General features: G+C 37.9%; 1 protein-coding gene across 2 annotated transcripts in view; it reads left to right on the top strand.

Moving 5' to 3' along the window:
- The first annotated feature begins 252 nt into the window (after positions 1–252).
- Positions 253–12563, top strand: part of angpt1 (angiopoietin 1) — a 55462-nt gene continuing 43151 nt past the window's right edge. For both annotated transcript variants that reach the window (XM_077590550.1, XM_077590551.1), the window contains exon 1: positions 253–1088. In XM_077590550.1, the coding sequence (XP_077446676.1) occupies positions 723–1088 (366 nt within the window). In that variant the 5' untranslated portion in view covers positions 253–722. The remainder of the gene's footprint in view (positions 1089–12563) is intronic.

Below are 12563 nucleotides of genomic sequence, written 5' to 3'. Positions count from 1 at the left end.
CAAATATGGTTCTGTTTCGAAGCAAAGTGGTCAGAAGGGAGCAGAAAAGTAATACAAAAAACACATAATTGTTTTTGGTCAACACTTAGCAAAAAAAAGGCAGCTCAGCCACATCAGCTTGTAAGCCGACCCTCACAGTCTAAGCACATCCTCTGTGCTGGGGTCCCTTGTTGCCAAGCACACACAATACACACAAACTCGCACATGCACACACTCACATTCCTCTACAGACTCTACAAGGGGCAGGCTCAGAGTGCGCTGGAAGCTTGGAACTGTTCTTCAGTGAGAGTATCACCAGCTCCCTGCTGCCGTTAAACCAGAGAGCAGAAGAAGAAAAGCGGAGAGGTGTCCAGGGGAGGTCTAACGGCACCATCCCAGATTACCCAGCACCTATTTTAAAACTGTCTATTGGCTGCTGCAATGTTTGCTGCTGACTTTGTGTCTCACTTGGAAGAAGATCAAGATAACTAAGTTGTCACCCAGCATGAGATGTGCAAACACTTTACGGCCTAGACAGAAACTTCAAGAAGCAATATAAGAACTGAAATCTCAAGGACAACTGTGGCTTTCAATGGTGACCCTTCAATGTAAAGATGGACTGCATATGTTTGAGACCAACAGATTTCTTCACAGCTTCTTGATGCGTATCCAAAGGAAACGTCCAGTCAAAACGCCAACGAAACAGAAGAAGATCAAGGACTCCCATTGCCTAAACCGCTGATATGATGCTGTGCTGCACCTTTGTGTATCACTTACTGTCGTTGGCAGCAATTGTAGTGATTGTCAGCTGTGGAACAGGTGAGCAGAGGAGAGGAGCAGATAGTAGTACCAGTAGCACAGGTGGCAGTAGCAACCCTGGAGGAAGTGCTAGCAGACGATTTCATAAGATCCAGCATGGCCAGTGTACTTACACCTTCATTCTTCCTGAAGGAACAGAAGGTTCCTGTAGGGATGCAAAGGGTGGAAGCCCTCAGTATAATGCTAATTCTCTCCAGAGAGATGCACCACCACCTGATACAGACTTTCCTAAACAGAAGATCCAGCAGCTTGAACACATTATGGAGAATTACACACAGTGGCTGCAGAAGGTAAGTGTTCAGGTTCGGGGTGAAATGTTGCATCGATGCTTGACTTCATGATATGAAGGAGTGAAGTCATGTAGAATAATGATGAGAATGTGATGAGAAACTGCATCAAATCTGTAACAACCCTAGATGGAGTTTGTTTGAAGTGGCCGACTGGAGAATGTTTTTGTTAAGATGTTTGTGTTCCCGTGGGTGTGTGGTCTCTGCACAGCGTCTGTTTGTGGCTTTGCCCAATTTATTGTTTGGGTTTGTGGAATGAGGCACTCTGGTTAACGCTAAGAAGTGTTTACTGTTTTCTTGCTGTTTCAAAGTGTTTTGTGCTGTGGGGTCAGTTTTGGTGAGAAAAGTCAATGGGGAGGACTTATTGAATGATTAGATTATGGATTGACCACAACTCCAGTAATAGTGTTAGTTTAAGCAGTAGCTTTGATATTTAGGTCTGCAAATTTTGGTCTAAATGATAATTCCAAATAATTTAAATGAGTCCCAATTTACAATCATAAACATTAAAAATCTCAATTTATACTGCAATGAATTAGACATGGAGTTATGTTCTAAGATATAATTTTGAAATGAATTTGGAAAAAAAAGACAAGAGTTAGTTTTCAGTACAAAACACTGACTATCAATAGCATTCTAAACTCTAACAGGTAATTTATTTTGTGGCAGTTCCTCATTACTATTTAAAATTCAACGTCAATCCAAGTCCTGACTACACAGATAAAAACACACAAAAATTGAGGCTTAATTTTCAAATACACAAGACAGTTCTTATTCAATCATTCATTTTCTGAACCGCTTTATCCTCACTGACGTCACGGGGGTGCTGGAGCCTATCCCAGCAGACTTCAGGCCAGAGGCGGAGGACACCCTGAATCGGTGGCCAGCCGATTGCAGGGCACAAGGAGATGGACAACCATCCATGCAGACACTCATACCAAGGGACAATTTAGAGCACTGTGTCAAAGTGGCGGCCCGGGGGCCAAATATGGCCCGCCGCATCATTTTGTGTGGCCCGGGAAAGTAAATCATGAGTCCTGACTTTCTGTTTTAGGATCAAATTAAAATGAAGAGTATAGATGTATATTAAATTTCCTGATTTCCCCCCTTTTAAATCAATAATTGTAATTTTTAATCATTTTTTTCTGTGTTTTTAGTTCAAAAATCATTTTGTAAAATCTAAAAATATATTTAAAAAAGCTACAATAAACATTGTTTTAGATCTATAAAAAACTGAATATTCAGGGCTTTTAATCCAGTTCTTTTAATCCATTTATTTAAAAAAATCTAAATATTATATCTAAAATTGTCCGGCACACATGAAATCAAGTCACACCCCTGATTAAGAGTGTCCAATCAGCCTACCATGCATGTTTTTGGAAAGTGGGAGGCAACCAGAGTACCTGGAGGAAACCCATGTAAATTCCACACAGGTGGACCAACCTGGATTTGAACCCAGGACCCCAGAGCTGTCAAGCCGACATGCTAACCACTCAGGCTGCCGGGCTGCCAGACAGTTCTTAGATGCTTCATTCTTTTGTTTTGTTTTATTTGCTTCTCCAGACTTTTCATTCTCTAATAATCTCTGAGCACATACGTTCCATCTTCTACAACACCAGAAAACATCACTTTTCTTTAGTCAACAAGTGAATAATAAATTCACTCACTTTCACTGTGTCAGCCAGAGAGCAGATGTAGTTGTATGTCAGTCACCCCCTGTCCTCCAGTGGGCTGTCTCTTTAATGGCAGGAAGTAAGAGAGACCCCAAGAGACGCAGAGTTGGAGAAGACAGAGTTCTTTATTTATTCAAGACAAAAATGTGTGTGTATAACTCCTCACCTCACAGATTGTCATTAGACTAAAACCGAATCCAATACATTCTTTTGCCATTTGCCATATTCAAGATGTTTGTCGAACATTTAAATATTCTCACTTCCACTCCATGTTTTAATCTAAACTAAGGCCATATTTTCTCCTGTACATAGTCACTATTAATACGCTTCCAATAGCAAAACCAATAGTATTTTTCACAGATTAATACTGTCAGCTCCTTGGTTGAGCAGATTTGACATCATTGCAGCCCTCAAGGATGAAAAGTGTTAAAAATAATTTAAAAAAATGAAATAAAATCTGCCTTTTATTAAGATAAACATGTGGTTTGAAATGTGTATTCAACCCTGTGTGGCCAAATGTAACATATTTGGATAAATGCATTTTAAGCAATGTGATCCCCGTCCTGAATTATTGTGGTCTTTTTGTTCTAAGGGACCATTAAAGGCTCAGAGATGATTTTTTTTTTTAATTTTACTTAGTGGCTTGGTATCTAAAAGGTTAACATGGAAGGTTTTTAGATATGTTCCTGCTGTATATCATAGAATACATGAGAAAATCCCATTGAATTGAGTAGTGGAGCAAAATGTGTTTTAAATCTGGTGAACAGCAATAATGTTGTACTTTGGAAATTCTGGAGCTTTTCAGAAAATAAGTCATTCTGCTATTTGTTATGTATCTTATTTGTATTTAATCCAAGTACGTGACAGGATTTCTCAGTATTTCCACATAATTGATGAGGATGTTAAAGTTTTATTTTTGTCTTAGCCATATTTCCTTCTTTTTTTTCTTGTCCTTTTTTAATGTTAGTAGAATAATTTTCCATCATAAAGGACATTGTTACAATCTCTACCTTTGGTATAAAAAAAAGCAGTGTAAAGAGTCAAATAAGTTAGTTGCGAAAAGCTGGTGGTTTGTTTTAACTGCAAAATGAGAGATAGTAATGTAACTTGAGGCTAATGTGCACACCGATAAGGCCTCATGGATTTGATAGATGACAAAGCGACCAAGGAATTTATCAACTCAGGCTATTTTCTAACAACCACATTGTTGTTGCGAAAATCCCTGGGTATGCAATGCAGAGTGCCTGCTTTCCATTTGTACTTTTAATGTTTTTAACTAATCACATTTGAGGAAATAGCTATTTGTCAATATGGTATGATAGAAGTCTTGCTCATAGAGTGTTTTAGTGTGATGTTGGCAGATTTTGTACGTCAGGAGGAAGAGTGAGATTATGAAACTCTAGCAAATGCATTTGGGAAAATGCCACAAATATATCCACTCTAAATAGCTCGTGGTTTAAAGGAATACTTAGATAATATAAGCATAACGTTTTCGGAGAATCAAGACAATACCAGGGCTTTACTGAAGTTTAACTCAAAAATTCAGATTACAACACAATGACTTTAGTAGTTTTTAGTTTGATGTGTTGCTTTCAAATCCTGTGTGTTTATTCAAAAGCAGCCTGTGTGTCAAGAAAGGCCAGGGGTGAAATAACACCAGCTTTATCTTTGTATGGTAGACCCCATTATTCCGCAATAGTTTAAGTGATACTATGAAAACAGAAGGGTGCTGTTGGGCAAATGACAGATTGACTAATGAGACCTCATTAGATGATAATTCCTCAGATGCAAAATAGAAGCATATGAGGACGTACGCAACCACCACTAATATAACCACAACTCTATCTTGAGTAGATTAGCAGCAAAACAATGGGTATTTATCAACTGACATTTTGGAGCAGAAAATCAATGTTGCAGATTTTAGTTCTGCATACTTATTGTTCCCCTGCAGCGTAGGGAATGTACAATTGGAATATTTAAATGTGTTTTGCGTGTGTGCATCTTTCATTCATTCATTGAATCATTCATCCATTACGTTTTTCCCCATCCTAGTTATCCTCACAAGGGTTGTTGGAACTTTTCCCAGTTGAGCATGGGAACACCCGTGAGGAAACAAGGAACTACAGTATTCATGGGTTCACTCATAAGTAGCCTACACGTTTTGTATCAATTTTATAGCCAAATATATATACATATATATATATATATATATATATATATATATATATATATATATATATATATATATATATATATATATATATATATGTATATATATATCATCTTTTTAATTTTTTTTTCAAAAAATATGCCGTCTCTGCGAGAAAATATAGTGTATATATATATGTATATATATCATCTTTTTATTTATTTTTTGCAAAAAATACGCCGTCTCTGCGAGAAAATATGGTATATATATATATATATATATATATATATATATATATATAAACCATATTTTCTTGCTGAGACGGCACATTTTTGCAAAAACTAAATAAAAAAAGATGATAAACTATATATATATATATATAATATATATAATATATATTATATATATATTATATTATATATATATATATATAAATATGCCGTATATATATATATATATATATATATATATATATATACGGCATATTTTTTGCCAAAAAATAAATAAAAAAGATGAATGAATCTAGGGTACGGCTTATGTGCGCACAAATTAGACTTGACATCTACGAAATTGCAAGGGGACAAAGACGAAACGCCATAACGCAAGACAATGCGGCCGCCACGGTCATTTATTTCAAAATTCTGAAATGATAAACAGATAAAACGCTAAACCAAATTTATTTTGACGTTTATGAATGAAATTCAAGAAAAAAAAACATATCCTTCATAGGACGTGAAAAAACTCACCTGTGCCTGCCATTGCTCGCATCAATCAAACCAACCCTCTGGGTTGTCTATTAGATTGCTTTAAAAAGAATTAACAGCCAATATTAACTTGAGAGGTAGCATCATTTATCTGTACATTGTAGATAATGAACAAAGGCCATTTCTATCGACTTCGCTGGCTCTCTTTTAACATAGACCTTTAACACAGGACGTTGATTCAGTTTGATAACACTTTTTAGGGGTGACATCAGGATGCATTTACGGTTTTGCATCAGACAGAAGATTAATGGCTCCGTGCAGCCTATCTATGTTAATCACAGCAGTATTTTTACTGCTTGACTTGGAGAACACTTGCACTGATGTGCTCCAGCCAACACTGATGAAAGAGATGGACAAAGAAGACTGTTCCAGATAGTTGCCTCGTGCCAGGGTTCTTGCCACACATGCAGAGAAAGAAAGTGAGAGAAAGAGAGAGAGAGAGAGATACAGAGAGAGATACAGAGAGAGAGAGAGAGAGAGAGAGAAAACAGCTGTTGAGGAAGCATTACAAGTTTGATCTTTTCTTCCTCAATGTAGGGGGGAATATATGGACCCTGATAACATTCCTGACCAGTCAAAAGGTGGTGTCTGTTTGTCCAAGGATTACTTCCTGAGCCTTCCCAACAAGGAAGAACCTCAGACAAGTTTGGCTCTGATCTTTCAAAGAGAATAGGTGGCAGGAAATAAACTATTTCACACATAGGACAATGGAAATAATGGCAATTAATAAATATGCGAACAAACAGTGCTGAAAATTGAGGAATTTGCATGTTCTTCCTAAGCCAGCGTGGTTTTTTTCCGGGTACTCTGGTTTCCTCCCACATTCCAAAAACATGCATGGTAAGCACTCTTGGACCCCCTAAATTGCCCCTAGGTATGAGTATGAATGGTTGTCCGTCTCCTCATGCCCGGCGATCGGCTGGCCATCGATTCAGGGTGTCCGCAGCCTCCAGCCCGAAGTTAGCTGGGATAGGCTCCAGCACCCACTCCGACCCTTGTAGGGATAAGCGGATCAGATACTGAATAAAAAAAAACATCACAACAGTCGAGGGGGTGGTGGCGAGTATCCCAGAAAACTTTGGGCAGTACTCAAGACACTGTTGCTGGGGCCTCAAAGCACTGAATATATTTATCGTCCTGAAAATGTACAATGTTATATTCTACAATATGATGTAATCATCGTATTTTACTGCTTGACAGTATGACATATTTCTTTTAAAGCAATAAAAAAGCCCATGTATGGTAATACAGGCCGAATACCACAATCTATTAGCTACCTGTCACCTACAAGCAACAAATAAGCAACAGACAATATTTTTAATGCACACGGTCTCTTTCTGGATAACCCGGAACCTGTGGACAGTAAGTCCACAATTAATCAATCATCTCTAATTCAAAACATTAAAAAATAGGTTCCTAGGATGACTGTCAAAGTACAAAGTATCAAGATGATCAGTTCATGGTTAATGGATGAGTAGGACGGCAAATCTAGTGTCCACAAGAAGAAGAACAACAACTGACATGGTATGCCTTAGTCTGTAAAAATGCCCAGAAATACAACACTTTACTCTTCTAATATCTACAAAATATTGAACCTTTGGCAAAGGTGGTCAATTAGCAAACCAAACTTTTCCTCTACACTTGGGAGTCAAAGTAATAGATCTTCCCAGTCAAAAGCAGCTCAGACCAAGATATCTTAAGAAGGACAGTCTGTGCCAAACTAAGCTGTTGCACAAAGAGAGGGAGAACGGGGGTGGGTGCAGCATCTTATCCCTGTGAAATTCCCATCATTCTGCTTCTCAACGAGCACGATGTACTGCATAAACAGTAGTTTAAAATTTACAATGAAACGTGGACTGCAGCTTGTTTGACTTACCATATATACTAGATCTCATTCAACAAAGGGAGAATATGTTTCTTTGCTTAATATTGTCAGAGGGCCACACAGTATGGCTTCGGAACAGTGAAGGAACCTTTCCAGTTTAGGGACAGCTTCCTCTACTGTAGTTTATTTTCAGTAAACATATGGGCCAAAAACAACAATTGGCTGATTTCGATAGACAAGGACATTCTCAGCGGGATAAAAAGTTCTTCCTTCCTAACCCGACAAACATCTTGTTGAAATTGCTGAAGGACAGTATAATAATATCTTGAAGAAAATGTTTTTTGGTTCCACTTTCTTCGAATCTTAAACAAGACATCAAATTCACACAGCATTTTGGCCAAATGAATATAAATGTGGAACTGCAACATGTTTCAGCTCAATATGATATGCAGTTGAACGATTATGATGATATGTGGAGATCTGTTTGGGAAACTGAACTTTTTTTTTCATAGGTATTGCTCAGTAAATTACTCGAGTGACATTAGGCTTGACAAGAAGCTTTACATTTTGCAGCTGTAAAGCATGCATGGTGTTTGCTTTCTATCCCTCAATATACAGAATCACTCTCTTGGGGCTGCTCTCCGAAGGGATTTTTTTTTACCTTCATGGTTATATTGTTCCCTAACATGAAACATGGTTGGGGGATTGGTTCTAAGCTAAAAGTGAAAACTACACTCTTCGGTATTGCTTTTTATTATTGGTATGAAAGCCATGTTAAAAAATTGAGCTGTGCACGAGTGTTGGTCGTGTCATATGGTGTTCACACCTGCACTGCTTAGTTTGGACTAAACTCAAAAAGTAAGGTGGTGAGGAACTTTTGGTCTGATGTCAATACAAACAACTTAACTCTGGTTTTGGGCAAACAGCCTGAGACCTTGCCTAAGGGCTGGTCTCAGTTTGCATCCGCACCATGGTTTCGAACCAGTTTTGGACCGGACGTTTTGTTTTGGAAGCATACACCTTTTTTTAAATACAAGACACTTCCGTAGCCACAGATATTATGGGAAATATTGTTTGGTTAACATCACAGCTCAGTTTTATTTACTTCTATATTTTATCATATTACCCCACCTAGACCTAGTCCAATGATTGAATAATGTTTGCACAAATGTGGGTTTGTTGTCAAGTTGTGGGAGACTTGTGATAATTGAAATGCGAAAGGATACACGGTCGATTGGTCGCCGGTCTTTTGGTCGCCGATCTTTTGGTCGCCTGTCTTTTGGTCGCCCGGAAGGTTATTGATAATTACCATTTAAATCGTTGCTCAAATTCCCTAAATACAAACTGCGAATTACTATTTAGTCATACTTAATGCCCTAGTAATTATTAAGCTAAAGAAAAGCTCCAAATTTCCCGGACTTTTATTGTTTTTTTGTTGGAGAACTTGTTAAGACCCTGACTGACGTAGCTTCTTAAAGGGACAACGCATGTACATACAAACTCTTATACACTCACACGTCGGCTCAGTGAAACTGCTCATGGCCATTGTTGGCTTTTATTGATGCGTAGACCGTGTTGTTTTACCTTGTTTTGTCGCGGGTCTTTTGGTCGTCGGTGTTTTGGTCACCGGTCTTTTGGTCGTCCGTTGTGGCGGTCCGGGCGACCAAAAGACCGCGACCAAAAGACCGGCGACCAAAAGACGGCGACCAAAAGACCGGCCACCAAAAGACCGGCCACCAATCAACCGCACACGCCAAAAAGGCATTTTGGTCCAGATCAAAGAAGGCAAACTAAATATTTGCCTGGGTGTGAATACACAATTAAAATTGATATTTGAATGAGTATTTCAATGTTTTCTCTAACATATAGACAACAATTGGTGGTACAAAAATCAGCTGTAATGAGAAAATCGATAGAAAACAGTCAATTAGTTGAACCTCTTCATATTACTCTAAAGATTTACCCAATTCGGGGCTTGCCAAAATTAAAATGATGGAATTAATCTTTGCTGTTTTGGGGATTATGCAACATTTGAGCCGCTAAAAAAGAAAACTGCATGTAATATTGGGTTTAAATCCAGATGAATTACCGATTTTGTAGAACTTTTAAAGTTGAAAATTTGGTCACAGCGAATGAAATCACAACTTCAAATCAGTCATGATGGTGAATGATATATTGTATTAAAAGTGTGAAAAATCTGCAGCAAAAAACTTAATGAAATTATGATCCACTTACAGAACACAGGTGCTTGGCTTTGGAAGTGTTTTCTGCACCCAATGATATCATTTTGATACTGTGCTGCATGGAAAAAGATCAATATTGAAATGTTTTCATAAAGAGATATTTGATCGTGGATGGAATGAAACCTTTAACACAAAACAAGAATTATTTTCAATGTACTTTACCCCACTCTTTTGATTTATTTTTTCTTTTTAAAAGAAATGCCTGAAATGAAAACAGTCTTTCAAAGTTTGACCATAATATTATTCTGGGCAGGGAAGTGTAAGTCAATTCAGCCTGAGTGATAAATTGTAGTCAAGAAAGTTGCCAAATGCTCAAGGTTCGCAGCTCAATCTAACACAACTACACAGCTGAGTGATTGGGAGCCAAATGTGAGATAGGGTATCTTTGATACCGCTCGCATTGAGATAGCAAGGGAAGTAATTTTTATAAATGCCTACTCCAAATCACAACAGGAAGACTGATGAACATTCTTTATTTCTTTGATTTAAAGTTTTGCATTATTTATTGTTTATAAGGGTGATGCTGTAGGGCAGGGGTAGGGAACCTATGGCTCGGGAGCCACATGTGGCTCTTTTGATGGGTGCATCTTGCTCTTTGCTAACCTGTGAGCTAAAATATGGAAATCGCTGTTGACAGAACTGAGATATTACATTTAGAACTGCTTTAATCTTCATTTTTTTGCTTTAATCTTCTTTTTTTGCTTTAATCTTCATTTTTTTTGCTTTAATCTTCATTTTTTTGCTTTAATCTTCATTTTTTTGCTTTAATCTTCATTTTTTTTTGCTTTAATCTTCATTTTTTTGCTTTAATCTTCTTTTTTTGCTTTAATCTTCTTTTTTTTGCTTTAATCTTCATTTTTTGGTTTTAATCTTCATTTTTTGGCTTTAATCTTCATTTTTTTGCTTTAATCTTCATTTTTTTGCTTTAATCTTCATTTTTTTTGCTTTAATCTTCATTTTTTTGCTCTAATCTTCATTTCTTTTGCTTTAATCTTCATTTTTTTGCTCTAATCTTCATTTCTTTTGCTTTAATCTTCATTTTTTTGCTTTAATCTTCATTTTTTGCTTAAATCTTCATTTTTTTGCTTTAGTCTTCATTTTTTTGCAGTAGACTCTTCTGGAATGCATCCTCTCATTGATTAGCAACAGCATAAGAATCTTTAAAAAAAATATTCTTTTTTTTCCACTTTAAAAGTGGTGAAATTACTAAAAAAAAATTGAAAAGGCACTCGTTTACATGTATGTATTTTGACTTTTAAATTGGTAGTATGGCTCACAAGGAATAACATTGGAAAATATGATTTTTTTGTGGCTCTCTTCGTCAAAAAGGTTCCCGACCCCTGCTGTAGGGGTTTACTTGCCTGACTTCAGTGCGGGCAGGCGTAGGCTCGATTCCCGCTGGTGTCGGTATATAATTGTTAGTGTGTATGGTCGTCTCCCTCTCTGTGTGCCAAAAGGCTGACTGGCGACTTGTCTAGAGTGTGGTCAGCCTTTTGCCCGACATCAGCTGGGATAGGCTCCAGCAACCCTTAGGGTCCGTGGTACAGAAGAGGGTTAGGGTTAGTAAGAATTAATGATGGATGAAAGGTTTTCTAATGTACTATTTACGCGGGTGCCTTGAGTACTTTAGGTCAAGAATTATGTCCTTCCATTTTTCTTGTTTCAGCATACAACAATATTGAGAAAAGATTCTTTTTAATGGTGATTATTCTGTCATGAAGAGTGATTTATTAAATTGTGTGTTTTCTATCCTTTCTTTTTGATTTCTTGTGATATTTTCAAGTTCTTGGTTACCGCTCTTGTTTGATTCCCTTGTATCTAACAACTATAATTTTTAGTAGGGAGAAAATTCCTCAAACTCACTACGTACTGCCTCAGAGGCTGTAGCTCCCCACGGCGTCTTCTTAACGCTCGTTGACACATGTTCTGTGAGTAGATAGCTTTGTCTGTCAACGCCCAACTTCTTTCCAGATGCTTCATAGAAACATTTCACCTTCTTTTAGAATTGATCCTGGTGGAATAACGGTTGTTTTTACACAAAGAATCACAATCAGATGGTTGTAAGAGGTGCTAAATTTTGAAAGAATGCTTGTGGAGTCAGCTTTGTGTAAAATTGATGGCATGACTCTAGTAAAGATACTAAGCTAGACAGTGGAAGATATGGAGTGAGTGCAGAATATTGGGTAAAAGATTAACTGTCTGGGTCTCACACAGTGTAGAGTTGATTGAATAGACATGACTAGTGTATGACTTGGTTGCTTTGCTTGCAATATTAGTTAGTATGTCTCTTAAAGAAGCAATGGGATACTTTTGTTTGTTTCTTAGTCTTTGTTGGGCTGGCCCTGGAATAACTACATTCATTAATTCATTTTCTAAACCGCTTTATCCTCACAAGGGTCGCGGGTGGTGCTGGAACCTATTCCAGCTGACTTAGGGCCAGAGACGGGGGACACCCTGAATTGGTGGCCAGGAAATCGCAGGGCACAAGGAGACGGCCAACCATGCACACTCACACTCATACCTAGGGGCAATTTAGAGTGTCCAATCAGCCTACCATGCATGTTTTTGGAATGTGGGAGGAAACCGGAGTACCCAGAGGAAACCCACACAGGCCCAGGGAGAACATGCAAACTCCACACAGGTGGACGTGACCTGGATTTGAACCCAGGACCCCAGAGCTGTGAGGCCGACGCGCTAACCACTCGCCCCACCGGGCCGCCTGTCTTCTAAGTGTAGTCAGTTAATTGCTAATTGTTTTAGCAGAAACCTTATTGCCTAAACTTTTTGTGCTGGATCAGTCGGAAGCGAAACCAGGACCAACACT

Source organism: Stigmatopora argus, chromosome 21, assembly GCF_051989625.1.
Source record: "Stigmatopora argus isolate UIUO_Sarg chromosome 21, RoL_Sarg_1.0, whole genome shotgun sequence".
Taxonomy (NCBI): domain Eukaryota; kingdom Metazoa; phylum Chordata; class Actinopteri; order Syngnathiformes; family Syngnathidae; genus Stigmatopora; species Stigmatopora argus.
This window is presented reverse-complemented; position numbering and strand designations above follow the sequence as displayed.